Source organism: Meleagris gallopavo, chromosome 5, assembly GCF_905368555.1.
Source record: "Meleagris gallopavo chromosome 5, MGAL_WU_HG_1.1, whole genome shotgun sequence".
In the NCBI taxonomy this organism is placed as follows: domain Eukaryota; kingdom Metazoa; phylum Chordata; class Aves; order Galliformes; family Phasianidae; genus Meleagris; species Meleagris gallopavo.
In genome coordinates this window covers 12,040,692-12,059,166 of record NC_139408.1, presented here as the reverse complement: position 1 = coordinate 12,059,166, position 18,475 = coordinate 12,040,692, and the positions used below count along the sequence as shown (strand labels likewise).

General features: G+C 43.2%; 1 protein-coding gene across 2 annotated transcripts; it reads left to right on the top strand.

Annotated features, from left to right (window-relative positions):
* The first annotated feature begins 2,431 nt into the window (after positions 1-2,431).
* Positions 2,432-17,987, top strand: SPTY2D1 (SPT2 chromatin protein domain containing 1). 2 transcript variants are annotated; one of them, XM_085224259.1, is made up of 6 exons: positions 2,432-2,609; positions 7,739-7,853; positions 9,270-10,832; positions 11,410-11,569; positions 12,172-12,249; positions 14,374-17,987. In XM_085224259.1, exons 1-6 carry the CDS (start codon positions 2,550-2,552, stop codon positions 14,468-14,470), a joined length of 2,073 nt encoding a protein of 690 aa, XP_085080385.1. In that variant the 5' UTR covers positions 2,432-2,549; the 3' UTR covers positions 14,471-17,987. The 2 variants fall into 2 exon arrangements, with proteins under 2 accessions (XP_085080385.1, XP_085080386.1); XM_085224260.1 differs by lacking the exon at positions 2,432-2,609 and adding an exon at positions 6,113-6,228.
* Positions 17,988-18,475: the final 488 nt, after the last annotated feature.

The window sequence follows — 18,475 nt, the reverse complement described above, 5'->3', positions numbered from 1 at the left end:
GATTGGAACATGTTTATGTCAGAAATGACCTCAATGTGATTGATCCTGCTTTTTGGGAAGGAAGGAGACACTTCCCAACCCGATTTTGCTTATATTCCTATTTGGAGCCAAAGACACCTAAGTTAGAAGTCTAAATTACACACTGTGGATACCAGCTAATTATCATCCTGAGACTCTTGCTTTCCATTTCTGTTTAATATATCATTAGGAAAACATCTTAGAAGTCAATAATTTAAATCCAAAGTAGCTATAATGTAGGCTGGCACAATGCAGTTTAAACTCTATTCACTCAAACCTGTATTTTCCAAGTCCTGAGCTTCTTTTGAGCACATACTGCCAGCTCTGCTGACATCTAAATGGTTTATGATCTAGGGACCCATCTGCTGGACATTAGGATGATCCAGTTTATCTAATGAAGGCTTTACTAGTATACCCACATAACTTAGTGCAGAAAGGATGATGGATGAAAAGAGGAAAGGATAACTTACACATATATTACTCATCCTGAAAATGCTAAAACTCAGGCTCGGAATAGTCTTTGATGTTTGACCTCTGCAGATAGACTGCAATTAAGTCTGTAATCCTCTAAACACTTGAAGTTAATAGGATTAACCGTATGCCTGAAGTGTGTGTGGCCGGTGTGCAAAATTGTCGTAGAGTGCAGCTGCTGAAAAAACTTGTGACAAAGACATTTTCCAGTGGAATACTGTCTGATACTTCCTAAGTATTTTCCAACGACTTCTAATCCTAAGTAATTTTCTAACATGAAGATGTTTAATAAAAATAAAACTTAGCGAAGTTCTTGTTTGAAAAAGCATTGTACATAGAAAGAGCAGATGGGTGAACTATTTCTGAGGCAGAAATTGCAGGGCTTGGGAGATTTGAGAGGTGTTATTGTGGTTTTCTGGAATATGTAGATTTAAACATGCTGACTTTCACCATTCGTTCAAACCAAGCTTGAGAGTAAGCTTGCATGGAGTCAGATCAGATAGTCACAAAAATAAGAAGCATTATCTATCTTCATCTTTCCTTTAGCAGCAACATCAGTTTGGCTTAAAAGCACCAGAATTGATCCTTCTCCTGCCCCTGACAGACTCACTGTTCTTGGAAACCCTGGCAAACCTAGTCTGCATCAGATCACCACATCGCGAGCATACGAAGAGCTTACAGAGAACAAACGTGGTTTGGGCAATGATTTAAGGTATTGCAAGGACAGAGCTATAGGCAGACACAGCACCGAGATTCCCATTTGTTGCACATCTGCCACAAAAAGAAAGCGGAGCACATTGAGGCGCCGTGCTGACGTGACGTGCTAGGCTTGAGGTTTGGTGCCCTTTACTCCCTGGGTGCCCCTGGGGCTCCTCACACAGCGCAGCATTGGTTACCGCCCTACGAAATGCCAGCTGCGGGCATGAACAGCGACAGCGCTGCTCCCAATGGTAACCACACAGACGTCAATCTCTGCTGCAGGATGTCATTGTCATCTACAGGAAAAGGTAATAACTGTGTGAAAGGTTTCCAACCAGCAGCACGCAGCCAACAACCGCGATGCCATCCCCTGCCCCGCTCAGAGATCTGTTTGAAACACATCCTCATGGTTACAGTCAGCAGAAGGCAGGCTGCACGGAGCCAGGAAGCAAATAAAAGGGCCCGAGAGTAACAGTCATCACTGCCTAAACCAATGTTGCTATACAGGAATCTGAGTCACGACGAGAGGCTGCTCAGGAGGGGAGCCGGGGAGACAAGAAATTCCAGCCGGGGCAGGGGACTCTGACGGAAGGAGCTCGGCAGCAGCGATGAGATGGCAGATAAGAGCACAAAGCTGTGGTATCGCATCCTTCTTGAGAGCATCACGGGAAAACAGAGCGAGGAAAATGAGTGAAAAACTGGTGAACCACTGCCTGTGAGGGAGGACTGATTAGAAGGTCTTAAAGCGAAAGAATGCTTGAAAGGAAGATTTGAAGAGAACAGCAAAGAGGGCGGACACCAGGAGATGTCACCCACGGCTGAGTCAGAAGAGGCATTGCAGAGCCTTTCTCGGGTCAAAAACACAAGGAGAGGAGGAAAAGATGAAGCTTTTATGGGATAAGGGGTTAAATCAGGACCGTGATGAAAAGAAGGCAGCGTGGGTGAGCTGCGGCTCTGTGAGCGCCGCACAGAGCCACCCCATGCACACACCACACCAAGGACCGCATCCCCTGCGGGCGCCCGTAGCTGAGGAAGCGGTGCGGGAGCCATCAGCTCGCCGGCACTGAGCCTCGGGGCTCCTCGGGGCTCCTCGGGGCTCCTCGGGGCTCCTCGGGGCTCCTCGGGGCTCCTCGGGGCTCCTCGGGGCTCCTCGGGGCTCCTCGGGGCTCCTCGGGGCCCGCCCCTCACAGCGGGTCCCGCCCAGCGGAAGTGATGCACGGCTGTGACGCCGGCGCGAGGCGAGGCGATATAAGGAGGAGGCGGCGGCGGCCGGAAGCTGAGCGGAGCCGAGCGGCGCGGCGGGGCCTCGGCCGGGCTGGGGGGAGCGGGGCGGGCGCCTCAGCCCCGCGGCGGAGCCGGCCATGGATTTCCACAACATCCTCGTGATGGCCTCGGAGCAGCAGGGGCTGAACGCCGTGCCGGTGAGCCGCGGGGTCGCGAGGGGCGAGGAGGCATTCGGAACGCCGGGGAGGCGTTCCGCTGCTCAGCCGGGCCGTGGCCGGAGGAAGCGCCGCGGCTCCTTCCCGTGGCTCCGCCGGGCCTCGCCTCAGTCCTGAGCGGGGCGCGGGGAGCCGCTGCGTGCCGGCCGGCCGGCCGGTACCGCCGGGCCTCGGGACGCCGCGATCCCGAGTGCGGAGCCGCAGTCGCCGGCGATGCTGGCGTTTAAAAGTCGGTGGAGCGCTTTTGTTCGCTCTGGAGCCGCGGGGCTGCCACGTCTCGCTCCGGGTGAGCCCGATGGGGCGTGTGCTGACGGGCGGCCCGCGCCGCCTGCGCGCTCATTTGCATGAAGAATGTTTTCTGTTTGGTAGCCGCTGCTTCTCGTGTTCACTGTACGAGCTGCCATGGGCAGCTCGCAGCGGCCCGTCGGTGAAGGCGGAAGAGGTGCGCAGCGCTGAGCGGGAGCACCCCGCCTGGCACTGGCAGGCAGAGGCACCGAGCGCTGCCCTGCGGTCCGTGGCCCTGGCTAAGTGTGATGGATGTGCAGCAGCACTGTGAGCAGCTGTAGAGGAGAGGTGTGTAACTCATCGGGTCCCATTGGGTTCTTAAAATATCTTAGGGAACATATTGTTCAGTATTTCATCTGATCTAGTTGGTCTCAGACTGACTCTGAGTAATTTGTAACGTATGTAGAAAAGTAGCAACTACATAAATGTAGAATCATGGTATCACCAAGGTTGGAAAAGGCTGCCAAGATCATCCAGTCCAATTATCCACCTGTCACCAGTATTTCCCACTAAACTATGTCCCTCAGTACAGCATCTAAACGTTTCTTGGACACCTCCTGAATGGTGATTCAACTGACTACAATTTTGGAGGAGAAATTTTCATAATATCCAAGCCGAATCTCTCCTGGCGCAGCCTGAGGCCATTCCCTTCTGTCCTATTGCTAGTTACATAGGAGGAGAGGTCAACCCCCACCTTGCCACAGCCTCCTTTCAGGTCACTGTAGAGAGTGATAAGGTCTCCCCTGTGCCTCCTCTGCACTAAACAATCTCAGTTCTCTCTGCTGCTCCCTGTGAGACTTTTGCTCCAGACCCTTCACAGTTTTGTTGCCTCAGCCCAGCAATCCAGCTGTCCAGATCCTCTGTAGGGCCTTCCAGTCCCCTGGCAGATCGACATTTCCTCCCAACTTGGTGTCATTGGTATGTTTTTGAAGATGTTTTGTGTCTTGTAAACCAGAGTATCTCACTGTTGACTTGAGGTTGCGGTGGTAAAGTTTCCTTTGACCTCATTAGTTTTCCTGTGTGCTGCACCACTGTTTTCTGTCACATGCATATTTCATCAACTCGACATCCCAGTTTCTATCTGCCACATCCCCAATCCAGATATGGTACTTTTGGGAGGCAGCCCTACCTGTTGTGCAGTGCACGAGAGCTTTGGTGCTGTTTTTAGTGAAGGCAGGGTTAGTGTTTACCTGATAACTTAGCAGTGAGTGCAATTCAATCCCCAGTTGAAGCAGTGTTAGTTTCCTGCCTTCCTTGCACGCTGGCAGTGCAGCCTTTGACTCTAAAGACAGTCTCTGAGCAGAAATGGAGCTGTGCTTGGCAGCATCTGAAGTTGCCTGCCGAAAAGGCCCATCAGTAGATATCCAAGTCACTCCACTTGACTGAAACTGGTGCACAACATCTGTCCCTATAAAAAGACTACAAAATTAGTCTTAAATATTTCTGATTAAAAACACTGCACGTCTAATTATGAAATGTACCGGTGTGTAACATTGACAGGTTTCCAGAAATGCTGATTCCTGCTTTAATTAGCACTCCCTCAGAATTTCCCTTGCAGAAGTTTAAAAGAATCTTTATGGTGCACTCAGATATCCCACATTTGCTGTAATGGAAAGTAGAGTAATGTGCACAGGTTGTGCGTGTATCGAAACTGCAGAAAAATTCAGCCTCAGAAATAATATAGCTCTGTATCATGAAACAGGGACAGGATTGCATCATGTCCCTGTAAAAATAGATCTGCTTGTTCATCTCCCAGTGGAACTGCTAAATACACCTTCCATTGCCCAGTTATTTGCATCAGGTTTTGTTTCTAAATACAGCAGTGCGTTTGTGAACTAGAGTAGTAACTAACCGTGTGTTGTGCATAATCTTTGTGCGTAGTTTTCCCTTGTAACATTGCAAGGGGTAAGTTTTCTATGTATCTCCTGACACGTGTTTCTCTTCAGTGGTTCACTGATTTTCCATGCAGGCTTGCTTTGATCAGATGTGGTAACAGTTACAGCATTTACTGCTGACCTCCTTAAGATTTAAATCTTGCCTGTATGCCTCTTCTCAGCAATGTTGGTACTCTCTATTAATGCTGCAAGAGTGTTTTGGGACGTAATGGATGTCGGGAAGCACTTTGAGCTCTTTGTATGGAAGATATTCTTGACAAACAAAATTGCAGTTACTTTAAAATGGAAAAAAAAAAAAAAAAAAAGGGCGTAGTTAAGAGCCCTTTTAATCCTTCTGTTTTATCTGGTTTCTGTTGTCACTGGTAGTTTTTAGGAACAATCTCACCTCGATCCCTGCTCCCCTTAGCAGTGGGCATATCTGGAGTAGACAGAATTTGGAACCTGAAACAGATGTGACCACGGAGGTGACCTAGAAGTGAAACAGCTTGTCATCATCGTCCACGTCAGCACTTGATGAAGTCTCGCTTTAACTTATGCATCACAAAATAACCTCCAGCACAACAGATGAGTGCCTGCAGTTGTTGGAAATTTGGTTTGCATTTCACTTCCTAGAATAAGCTGCTCAACTGCTTAAAGTGGCTGCATTTTTAAGGAAGTAAAACTGTAGTAAAATCCAGGATTTCTTCATAGGACCAATACACTTTGCAAAGCCTTCCTGTGAAACTTCCAAACCCTTGGATACTTGCCCGTAGGCAAGAGAAGCCCTTCCAGAGGAGTATGAGGAATGGTTGTGAAGTATGGAGCACTGCCATAGAGCAGAGCTCCTGTCTGATCTGCAGGTGAAGGTGACGGCCCCTGCTGAGCAGAACTGGCTGCAGGGCAGCACCCACAGGGATGTGTGTGGGCTTTGATGTGCTCGAGCTGCTAGCTGTGTTAACTAATGCCATGTTGCACCTTGAAGGATATCTAAATGGGGGGAGCAGGAGCTTCCCACATCAGAAGGCTGCTCGTCTTGGTGTGTGATAAGGAAAGACAAGAGAAGTGGGATAACATACAGAGGTCAAAACATATAAATTATGTGACAGCCTGTGAAGGTTGCCTGTACTTGATAGTACAAGTGGGAATTGTCTTCAGCTTGGGTGTGTGCGAGTCCACAGCAAAACTATTGCTTACGCAGGTGCTGTGTTTCAAGATCAGGTTGTGCGGAGCCAACCACTCATGTCGTGCCAGGCTGTTGCTGAGGAGGTGGCCCAATTCACACAGGTTGGTTCCTCTGGAAATACCCTTGGCTAACAGGAAGCACTTGAGGGTGCGTGGCTGAGGAAAGGCACCTCCACAGCCTTTCCTTTTTCCTTTGGCTCAAGCAGTGCCCGTGCTGCCTCAGCAGTGTCCGTGAGCTGCTGGATGTGCTGCCTGCCGAGGTGAGTGCTGCTTACAGCTTGGGTAGCACAGCGCTCTGGAGTAGCGTGACCTGCTCTCTATAGGCAGAATGTTTGTTTCCCTGTTATTTAACCACCCTCGAGATAGCTGAGCCCGAGCAGTGCAGCTGCTGCTGCCTGGATGATAAGGCAGTAACATGCCCTGACTTAGTTGCCACTTTTACCTGGAGTCTGATGCGTGTTGGTTTGTGTTGAAAGTGAACTATTTTCTCAGTAGTTGCGGAGTATGTGTATGTTCCAGTGCTTTTAAAAAGAATAAAGCAGTTTATTTTATCTTCTTCTAACCAAAGTGCTCATTTCTATCAACACCTGCTGTGGTACACAGTGCAGAACCTCATTCGCTTCCATCTTCATTTATGAAACACTTAGCTCTGCTTTCAGCTGTGCATCAATAGCAAAAAATGCTATTGTTAGGAAGAACAGAAATCTTGAATTTTGCACCATTTCTCACCTTAATGGAAGTGAGAAAACAGTGTGCCTGCCAGGCTGCTTTACAAACCCACTTCTGGATAGGACTGTCGGTTGTAGTGCAGCAAAACAAAGCTCGAAAACTGCTTCCCCATCATTTTAATTCTTTATAAGGCTTCCTAATGGGGGAGATGAATCTACGCGTGTCCCGCTGGCTGGCAGTTTTCATTTAGAAGTGCTCCTTCTGCCTAAAACCATTTTAGAAAGTCCTCTGTTTTGACTTTCTTTTTAAAAACTGCTTAGAAATTGGATAATCCACTCAAGCCTGAGGATTGCTTTGCCTGTCTGTTTCAATTTCCTTGTGTATATCAGAACTGCATTCGCAGAAAATGAGGCTTCTGAGGGCCATAAGGGTAACCAAAACCAGCTCTCAGGTAGCAGCGAAGTGCTGGTAGTGCTTAGATAGATTTCAGTAACTGGCCTTGATTGTAAAAGCTCTTTAATATGCTGAGCAAACCTGTCAGGTTTTACAGCTGTGATGTAGATGGATGTTGTATCCTGTAATTTTGTGTCTGTCAAGTAATAGAGGTGCCTATGAAGAGCTGGTATGTAGTCACCCTGCCTGGAGACAGTGTTGGCTGTATTTTAGAATCGTCTCTGAACCTTGGCTTTTAGTGTATGTGTAGGTAAGATAATATATAGCTTTGTATATCAGTAACATCAAGTAATGTGAGTGTCTCTTAATGTGCTGCTATTTGAATGGATCAGGTTAGAACTGTTGAAATCGATAAGAAATCATGCTACCAGCTTGTCAGCTTATTGCCTCTAAAATATTTGGATGTAGATATCTTTACTAGATAATTTTTTAGATAACTTTCATAAGGCTGTATGAGACTTCATAAGGCTGAACTGAAATAATTTTATTCCGTTGCTGACGCAGCTATTGCATTATTATTCTGTACCATCTGTGCTTAAAATGAACTTTATGCTTATTTATGCTTAAATATGACTGCTACTTAATCCCTCAGTTTCAAGAAAAGAGATACTTATTAATTTCTCTGACATACTCGTTTGTTCTTTGCAGAAAAGATACAGTTTGGCTGTTGGCCCTCCCAAAAAGGTTCCAAAGGTCAAGGGTGTTGAGTCTGCAGCAGTACAAGCATTTCTCCGAAGGAAAGAAGAAGAAAAAAGAAAAAAAGGTAATTGTTAAAGCAGCCTAAAACTACATTCTGTGGAAGACCTTCATTGACTCTTTGAGACTTTGATCCCATTAAGAGCTCTGGCAAATAGACTTTTATATCTGTTTCTGGAATTCGTGCATATAACTGCTGATGCTGAGGGAAAACTGGTGGAAAAGTCACTGCGAGGGATGTTTACATGCTTTCCTAAGGATTTAAATGTTAATCAGCTCACTAGCATTTACATCAGGACATCAGGAAGTAAGTAAGGTGGAAAGAGATTGCAAGAAACCATCCTGAATTTCTGTTAATTTTGAAAAGTTGTGTTTGTCTAAACATGATAACAGTTTGTGGTGGTAATGTCTTAATCTTCTCTTTCAGTAATGCTTGGGTTTTAAATTGCAAAGGCTTTAAAACACATTTTTTCACCCACTATGTTACAACACAGTGTGATGGACTGGGTAGTCCAGAGCATTCCTCTCCTGGGCCAGCCATGAGCCAGCTCCTTATCCCTGCTGCCAGGTGCAGCCAAAGGCAAGACTGAGTGTGAATAGGAAATATTCATGCTTTTACTCACACTGTGTACAGTCATGGCTACTGACAAATGGAACAACGTAGGCTGGGGATGGTACCTTTACAGGAACCCATTTAAAGCTCAGCATGAGTTGCCCCATCCGATTTCTAGGAATTGATGCTCAGAGATGCCCCTTTCCCCTGAGCCCTTATGGTATTTGGCCCCTATTCCCTGTCTCTCCAGTATCTGGCGCTCAGATCTCTCATCTTTTCATTATGGAGTTCAGCCTGAATTACGTCAGCAGATCATACAGAAGACAAATAAGATGGAGAGCATACTCATGCAGGAAATAGGTAAAAACAATTTAGGAAGAATATAGGGCAGACTGTGGAGATGGTGCACGGGGCACTGTCACGCAGAAGCAGTGACCTGCAGCTTGCTCATCGCTAACTGCCTGCTTCCCCACCTCAGTCTACTTTCCAGGGCATATTCCCTCACCCTAAAACTCCTCCATCCATCCCTCCCTTTCCCCGCTTTTACTTAAACATCTGATAGTAAATTTTGTACAGTCTCAAAATTCTTTTACTCAGTCGCAGAACTCTTTCTCCTCAGAGATCCCATGTCCTGTGTCTTTTTACCACGGAGTTCTTGTTAGTTTGTATAGCATTCTGGAGAGTTGCTTCTGTTGAGTCAGCTTAGCAGGTTTGGTAGGAGCTGTATTTGGCTTAATAGTTCACTTTTGTAGAAACAGCTGACTCAGATGGATCAGGTTGCTCTGTTGGCAGACCTCTGATGGTGTTCTGGTCTATTCTGAATAGCTGTTAGCCAGATATCCTATTGTCTCAGATGGTTTATCGGTTTAGAAGATCCTGAAATAAAGAGTAGTGTTTTTGTTTAACTTTCTCCTGATTTTTCTTTTACAGAACTGGAAGAAAAAAGAAAGAAAGAACGACTCTTGGCTAAGCGAATTGAACTGAAACATGACAGGAAGGCAAGAGCTATGGCTTCACGAACAAAGGATAACTTTTATGGCTATAATGGTATTCCCGTTGAAGAGAAGCCTAAAAAGAGGAGGAGGACTTGTGAGAATGTTTCTCAGGCCCCTGAGGCTGAGTATGCAACAGAAAATGAAGCAGAGCAACTTGAGTTTACTCAAACTGAATCGGAGTATGAGCAAGAAGAATATGATGAGAAACCATCCAAAGCTGCAGTCAAACCAAAGGCACCACCCAAAAGTGCACCAGCACCTCTCAACTTTGCAGATCTTTTAAGGCTTGCTGAAAAAAAACAATATGAACCGGTAGAAATAAAAGTAGTGAAAAAGATAGAAGAGAGACCCAGGACGGCAGAAGAATTGAGAGAGAGGGAATATTTGGAACGCAAAAATAAGAGAGTAGAAATGCAGAAAAAGAAAACAGAGAAGGAGGTTAAGAATACAGGGATATCCAGTTCTTCAAAAAAAGCAACTTCTCTGAAGGAATGTGCAGATGCAAAACTTAGCAAAAGTGCAGCAGATAAACATGCCTCTCCAAAAAGCAGCCTCTCTTCTCTGAGTGGTACTGATAAGAAATCCAAAGCACCAGCATTGACTGAAAAGCACTCACGGTCGTTATCTTCTTCCAAATTGAGTCAAATGGAAAAAGTAAAAACCTCACAAAGTAGTTCCTTGAAAACCCCTACTGCTGGCAGTCATAGTAAATTACCTGTCAACGGTATGGGAAAGTCTGGCTCAAGCTTTCCTGTGCCATCCTCAAAGCCAATGGCCAATGGGGCTCAAAGGTTACCGTCTGCTAAAGAATCCAGCCTGAAAAAGCCTGTCCATACAAAACCAGGAAATGCTGCAGCCCTGCAGCACGAAATGAACTCCAGCACAAAACGATCCAGCAGCAGTTTAGGAAAGGGAGGACCTGGACATCCAGGTGGAGGATCAAGTGCAGGACCTGGGCGCTCAAGCAGCAATTCTGGCATGGGACCCGGAAGGCCAGGGAGCGTCTCAAGCCCAGGGCCCGGGCGGCAGGGCAGCAGCTCGGCCACAGGACCTGGAAGGCCAAGCAGCAGCTCAAGCATGGGACCTGGGCGACCGGGCAGTGGCTCAGGCGTGGGACCCGGAAGGCCAGGTGGCAGCTCCAGCACTGGACTTGGACGTCCAGGTGGCAGCTCAGGCACCGGCCCAGGAAGGCCGGGCAACAGCACAAATACAGCACCTGGGCGACTGGGCAGCGGCATGGGAACAGGACCAGGGAGGCCAGGAGTCAGCCCGAGTACGGGACCTGGGCGGCCGGGCAGCAGCTCAGGAACAGGACCGGGAAGGCCAGGAGTCAGCCCGAGTGCAGGACCTGGGCGACCTGGCTTTGCAGCTGTAAAGCCCAGGTGTACTGTCGTATCAGAAACTATTTCTTCCAAAAACCTAGTGACGAGGCCCAGCAACGGACAGATGAATGGAATGAGATCTCTTCAAGGGCACAGACCTGTGTTTCGTTCACAAGGTACAAAGTTCTTTTTTTAATTAGTTGTTTGTCCCATATTTCTGATACATCTGAGTTGAGGTCAGTGATTATCCAAGAAAACACGGACAAAATACCTTATTTATCTTTTAAAGAATGCATTAAGCAATGGAAAGTTGTGGTTTTTTTCCCTTTGCAATTCTTCACTTTTTTTGACCCCAGCTCACATTCCTTGAGGTAAGGGCCTGGGGCTTAATTCACAGCAAACCTGTGATTGATACTTGAATGTTTTTGCTGATTCACCTTATCAGCGAGTGAGTAGTTCTAAAAATGATTCCTGAACAGGAGAAAGCACACATGAACTCTAGCAAATAAGTACCTAGAAAACTTTGAACAAGAACGTGGACTTATGTCTGGTACTTTTCCTTGGGGTGCAGTTGATGTTAGCGGAGGAAGTGTTTCCTTTTACTGACTTTAAGAATTTCTACTTAGCTTGAGGCAGCAGTCTTCTACCTCGAAGCCCAGAGCTGTAAAGTCACTGTGCCCAAAGTATAGCAACGAAAAATACTGATAAATGTGTGTTATTCATTGATGTTTTTTTCACATCCCTTTCATTTAGGTATTGGGAGACCACCTGTTGGTTACAAAAGACAAATAGACGATGATGACGACGATGATGAGTATGACTCTGAAATGGATGATTTTATTGAAGATGAGGGGGAACCCCAAGAAGAAATATCAAAACACATTCGGGAAATATTTGGCTATGACCGGAAAAGGTAGGAAAAAATGTAAATTTTGATATACTGTAAAGTGAGCAATGGAACAACAGAGATTAAGGTCATTGGGCTGATTTATTAGAAATAAGCAAACTACTGGCTTAAAAAATGTATTTTTGTGTTGCCATGCTCTTCTGGAAAGCAAGAGAAAGTTTGATGCAAATGGGACATAATGGAAAACAGTATGGCTTCTGTAACTTGTCACTTATCTAACCCATAGCAACTCTTTTCTATCAACATGTGTTAAAATGTTTTCTTATAGCAGTAGCATCCCAGAATTCATCAGGTGTAGCAGCCTGAATATGAATGGCTAAATGCAATGGTGTTAGCAGTTCTGTTTTGAGAATTGAAGTTGGCATCTCTGCGTACCTAGGAACCATTGCAAAACTAATACTCTGGCTTATTTAATTATTTTCCTTTTGTCTGATAGCAAGATATAAAAAAGCAAACATTTTAAACACTGGTAGTGATTCTTTCAAAACATTACAATCTAACAGTGTACAGCAAGCTAAGTTCTCTTTCTACCAGGATGTGAATTCCTAGCTCAGCTGTATATGATCGTGGTTTTTTTAGTGTGCTAAATGCTACTATTTAATTTCCAGATATAAAGATGAAAGCGATTATGCCTTACGCTATATGGAGAGCAGCTGGAGGGAGCAACAGAAAGAAGAAGCCAGGAGGTATGCATGGACTTAAGTTAAAATAGGAAGTGGGAGGTTTATTTATTGCCCAAGTCATGGGGATATCTGCTGCTACTTATAGCAGAGTAGCTAAGTCTTCCCATCTTTGATAAGAAAGCTTAGGTAGAAGAAGCTCAGCCAACTAGTGTGCCAGTGGGATAGTGAGTACAGTAAATAAGTCCTGTATGTTCATTCCAGTGCATCACAGTCTTTACCAGTGAGAATTATACCAACTGATGCCCAAAACTTTGTATAAGTATTTGAATTACAATTGAAATGCTAGGCCCTTTGCTTTGTCCCAAACATCGATACTCTGTTACCTCCTGAGGGCTGGGAGGAAACTTAATCTCTGCATATTTGTGTTTCGTGTGTATGTATATAAAAAGAATACTCTGACACACATTTATAACCAGAGATTTCAGAAACAAAGGCTAGATGTTTATATTGGTTTTGACCACTACTTTTAGCCTGCAGAGCTGCACATTCTTTACATGGCTGTTATAAAGCCTGGCATTCGTGAAGTGGTTTGCTTTATGCTTTTTCCGTGCCTGATGGGAAGATGTCTGCAATACATTCTGAAAAGCCTTGTAGGAGTTACAAAAAGTTTTTACCTATTTATTAATAGGCAATAGAAAAACTGAAAATGTAAAGTCAAATTTTTACTTCTGAGATTTATTTTTTTTACATTGCTATCCAGAGAGTGCCTTGAGTATTGGGAACCTTCTGGAAGTTAGTCAGTGTTCTTATTTCTCTCTGCTCTTAGGGACAGCTGCTGCTCATGCACAGCTGCAGTCTCTTAATCAGAGAAGTAAATTGAATTTTACAGTGATATTGCTGTTCACTGAATTCTGTGTTGAAGACCTACAGTGAGATTTTGCAAAGTTGAACACCTGGCTAAGCTTCTAACTACTCATGCTAGTATAAGAGAAGGGCAGATAGGAAACTTCAGTAAAACAATTAATCTATCTTCAGCTAGTTTTTCCACTGAGAATTTGGTTAAAAGCATTGTGACCCTTGACATGAGGAGCTTTCTCTAACCAAAAGAGCCTGTTAAAATTACTACGTTCTAAATTGAAATGGAAAATGATGCTTCTAGCCAGACTTCGATCACGTAGATCTCTGAAGTGTTTATTTTTTACTGTCTGAACTTGGATGACTGCAGTCTCCTGAATTCACAATTCTCTCTGCTTGTTATAGGCATAAGCTGAGCCTATACTGGAGCAGTTACCCTAGAACAGCTGAATGATAGGTGGTCATGTTATCGACCTTGTAGTAATGAGGTGCAAACTGCCTTAAGCTGCTTCATAATGAACTGTGGAAGTACAAATGCACTTAGCAGGCCTGCAGACAAGGCAGGCAGTAGCTGATGGCAAAATAGGAGCTTTGTCACACCTATTCCTAGTATCAAACCAGCAAGGCCATCCAGCCTTTCTTAAGTGAAGAGGAGGTCAGTGATGGTAGGTGCTGTTTTCAGTATCCTTTCAGCATACTGCCCAGAAGCTGAAGAGGCTACACAAGGACACAGCTAGAACATGCAGTGCTCAGCAGCATCTCTTCTCTGTGCCTGTTCATCTGAGGCAGGGTAACTAAGTGGATTCTGATGGTGAGGCAGCATTGTTTGTGTAGCTACCTGAATAATGCCTGTAGTCAGGAAGCTGCCACAAAGCTTCTTTCTTCTGTTTGATGGATCCATTCTCACCCTTGCCAAAAGAAAGGTGTAAGTGTAGGAAAAGCTGAACTGAGTCTGTCTGCTGTGACTTGTATTTAAGTTACGTTGGCAAGAACTGATGCATGTTCAAGCATCTTCTTTTCAAAAAAAGAATGATCTTAGTAAAACCTTTTTTAAATAATGATAATTTTCTTTAAAGAAAACTTTAAATCATTTCTCCTTCAAAGGGTTTGATTCCGCTCTAATGATGAGAGAATCTTGATTTCCTTAGAAACGTTCTTTTTTCCTTTAAGCTGTATGCTTACTGTAATTGAAGAAAACCTTTGACTGTTGAACTGATCTAAAACTTCTTTGCTCAAATCAACTGCAGTAATTTTAGGATTTCTTTTCTTGGGGGAGAAGTCAAATTTCATGTTTGAGTAGCAGTTTGTAAAGGATTTCAACTTGTTTGGCAGCTTGAGACTCGGTGTTCAGGAAGACCTTGAAGAATTGAGACGGGAAGAGGAAGAACTAAAACGGAAGAGACAGTCTAAGAAGCTGAGGACCCGTTAACTGACTTACAGCGTTGACTTCTTTCATTTTTCTGCTACCCTCTGCCTCCATACATCTCCTGTTCTTCGGTTTCCATTTGCTTGCTAGAGGGCAAAAGAATATGTAAAGGGATAAAAGAACTGAAAAATAAAGGCTTTAGTTTGACTTATATAAGATATTTATTTTTAATACTTGCCAAGGGTTGATTTTTTTATGGAGAAATTAATGCACTAATGCATATTATTAAGTAGAAGAAAAATTAAGAAATGTTTCCATTGATTAAATCAGTTCAAGATGCCAGCAGAAATATTGACTAGCTATGCACTGACTTGGAACTGTGCGGGCCTATATACAAGTAAACCAATTTTGCATTCACTTGAAAGAAAGGAATAGCACTGGGGGAGTAGTGTTCTTGTTCCCTGATATTTTTTGAGATATAGAGAGAAATTGCTTTATACCCTGCTCTGTCTCCTAAGTTAAGCCTCAAAGTTTCTGAAACATCATCTTCTATACAGAAGCAGCTTGGGTGTGAATTCAGCCGTTGCCACAAATGTTCAAAGCAATAAAGTGCTATATTTTTTCTGATTTGAGGACCCATAAACAATAACTGAACTGGAATTGTCTTGTTTCCTAATGGAGAAGTGCATGTCACTTGCAAAATGTACAGTTAGAGATATCACCAAAAGGTTAGGCTGGCTTTTGCTGTGTCTGGAATTTCAATGCCAATCACATTCAGTAGGATAAATACTCATCCTGAAAATAGGAATTTCTAGTGTTTGTGTGTAACTTGTGCTTTTGGGCTGAAGCATACGCTTAGGAATTCTTTTCCTGCCCTGTCAGTCTTTGCATTTATCTAAAAGCTTCTGCTCTTTTACAGGTTGTGTGCTGTGCACGTGTTTTTTTCTTCTGTTAAGCATCAGGTGTGTTAAATGACTTAAAATGTGGAGCAGTCACTTATCTAATCAGGTGTACTATTTGGAAAACACTTTTCCAAAGTACTTGCAGCTAGCTCTTGGATATCGATCACTTTGTATTACACAGTGAATACTTTTGATTAAATTCATCAAATCAGAAAGCTAAAATGCATGTCAGGAGAGTTAGTTCTGTTACCCAATGCCCATGTTTGCACATTATTTCTAACTATGCATTTGAAGACTGTTTCCTTCAGTAACTGAATTTGTTTACTTACCAGCATTGGGTTCATCAAAATCAGTAGGGGTTGTATGAAGAGTCTGAAGCTCTAACCTGGTGTTGCATCTGCTTTGATTCACCAAGTTATCCTTCAAAGCTCACCGGTATCACTGCTCAGCTTTGCCACGAGCTGTAAGACCCCACTGATAACCCCTCAGCTATAGCTGTTGAAGCTGTTATGTTTTAATACTTGAAGTACTTAGAAAAGTACAAAAAGGGCTTTGGATATATGTTGGTGGAAAGAAAAATGAAGAAAAAGCAAAAATTACTTAGTAGAAAAATAGTGAAGGAACCTTTAGAGATTCCTTCAGAGAGCAATTTTTTTTAACAGTGCTGCTTCTAGAACACAGTTCAGACAGCAACTTGGAAGCTGCTGAAATCTGCACATCTAACTCTTAATGAAGGAAAAAACATTTGCTATTTTGAGGCATTTTCTGTTGATGGTGTAGCATTTCACTGCCTTAGCGAAACACTGACATGAGTAAGCTATTGGGATGGATTCTATAAACTAATTCAGTATTAGTTGCGTGGGAGCACGGATGGTAACTGTCACTGCTCCTCTGTATTTTTAACTTTGTATATTAACTAACAAAAAGATGTTTCTCAGTGTATACCCTTCAGACCATGCAAGATAGTGTAATCTCAGTGCTTGTCTGCAAGTGCGTTGTATTCACTCTGCTTAATGGGACCACCTCACATTTGCTGTTGTAGTTCCTCGAATTACCCGAACATGGCCATGATCTCTGGGACCATGATTGACTGTGGGTTTGTTTGTTTGCTTGGTGTGGATTTTTTGGTTTGTTTAGCTGGAGAAGGACTCCTAGGTCTGTCAGCCTGGACAATTATCACTTGCAAGCAATTTTCTGCCTGGCTAAAAACAGTCTCTTATGAAGCAAAAGATGCTCACGTAATAATCTGAAATTGGAATTCAGTTTGGAATTAAATCTGCATTTCAGATAACTGAAGCTTAAATAAACCCTGATGATTTCATCACTTTGCACACGGTCAGTTAAATTTCTTAATCTAAAGCACTTTGTCATTGGTCTTTGAGGTGCTGACTGGAATGAGGTCTCTTCTTCCAGCCTCCCTAAGACACTTGTTTAACTTCACACAATGATTGCTTGATTTTTGTTTCATATGAAAAATTGTTCAAGGACACATTTGTAGTTTTACAATCAAGTACTTTCTCATAATTGGCATGGGACACCAGTGACTTTCAAACTTTGTACAGATGTTTGGGTTTTGTTGGGTTTGCATGTATTTGTAAATCGACTTGGGAGGGCCTCGTATTCAAAATCATGTTTACTGTTTTCCAGATTAACATTATTAATCTTAATGAGAGTACTTTGGTACTCATCCAAAGTGCGTCCGAATTTGAGGTTAAGAAAAAACTGGAAGAATTCTTCTATTGGTTTATGAGGATCTGATGTTAAGCTAATGATTTAATTGCGTTTAATGAAATTCTGGTTTGGATTTTAGATTCTTTCTTTTTTTAATTCACTGCTTGACAATGTGCCTTTTATACTAAATTGTGTCAAAAACTAATGAATGTAGAGTATGAAAAGGTTGGCCAGTTTCTGCTATCTCAGATTCTGTGTACTTACACCTGGTAGTGTGAAATGGTGACGTCCTTTGCGTAAAGCCCTTCCAGGTCTGGCTTTGATTGCACAATTACAGTAGCTACTTCTGTACTGATAACGCTAAATCAAACGAAGGGCACTTTCTATTGATGACTACTTTTTGAAAATGTCTTGTACTTACGCTTGAGCTGTATTTCTCTTTACAGCAGTCTTTTTGGAGGCCAGGGTTTTGCATATCACAGGAAGCCTTAGTGTGCAACTCTGTGCTGTGCTTTAAAATAAAAATCTTTCAAGAAGTTTATGAGATCTCTATGGAAATCTGGATTTATTTTTGTGTAAAGCCCAAAATATTGTCCAGGAAAACTAATTTTCTATTTTTTTTGCATTTTGTAACATAATCTAGTAGCTGATGCCTATTTCTAGATACAGCATATTTCTGGAGACCAAAACATGTCAGAAAATAAATATATGGAGAGACTGTGTTTAAGTTGTGATGAATGTACTTCTATTTATTTTGGTGAGTGGGTGTAATGCAATATTAAAGTGTTAGTTGTAAATAAGGGTGCTTCTAGTTTTAGCCAATGATTTCCTTTGGGGATATCTGTTGTGCACAATGTCTTTTTACACAATGTGACAAATCAGGTTTAAAAACTTACATAGCTTAACTGTTTTTCTGGTGCTGTCAAGAAAGTGTATACTTTTGCACACCAAATGCATATAAGTTTTGCAGACAATAAATTACAGGCATTAAACATTTTACTGCTACATGTCATTGGTCTACTTTATAGAAGACATTTTTTTCCTGCTGTTTTCTTCTGAGCTGTTATATAAAACAGCATTAGGCTGAACGTTCTCCAAGAAAAACTGTTCTCTTGTTCCCATGCAGCACACAAGAATCTATGAAAAATTAATGGAGTCACTTAAGCATTCAGAAAAGAGCTGAAATTGATTGGCATCTCCTACAGTTTAGGCTTCTAACATAATATATATTTGGAGGAACGTGAATTTAAGAATGATATAAACAAGTATACAAGATGCCTTTCATCTCTTCCACCTGGAATATATGGCGTTTAATCTTGCAGTTTCATGAGCAGCATCTTTCTCAGATTCTCTTCTTCCCATGTGAAGAACCTGCACCTTTTCTACACTGTCTGCTATGGAACCATTTACTTCTTTGACAGCTGGAGGTCAGTGCAAGTGCTAGCTCTGGTTAGCTAGCATTGCAAACTATTCCACATGGATAAATGAATACCTT

Excerpts from the sequence above, each read along its gene's own strand:
- SPTY2D1 (XM_085224259.1), top strand. The coding sequence starts at position 2,550 with ATGGATTTCCACAACATCCTCGTGATGGCCTCGGAGCAGCAGGGGCTG. Across the intron at positions 10,833-11,409 it reads ACCTGTGTTTCGTTCACAAG|GTATTGGGAGACCACCTGTT; the intron begins GTACAAAGTTCT and ends CCTTTCATTTAG. Across the intron at positions 12,250-14,373 it reads CAGAAAGAAGAAGCCAGGAG|CTTGAGACTCGGTGTTCAGG; the intron begins GTATGCATGGAC and ends CTTGTTTGGCAG.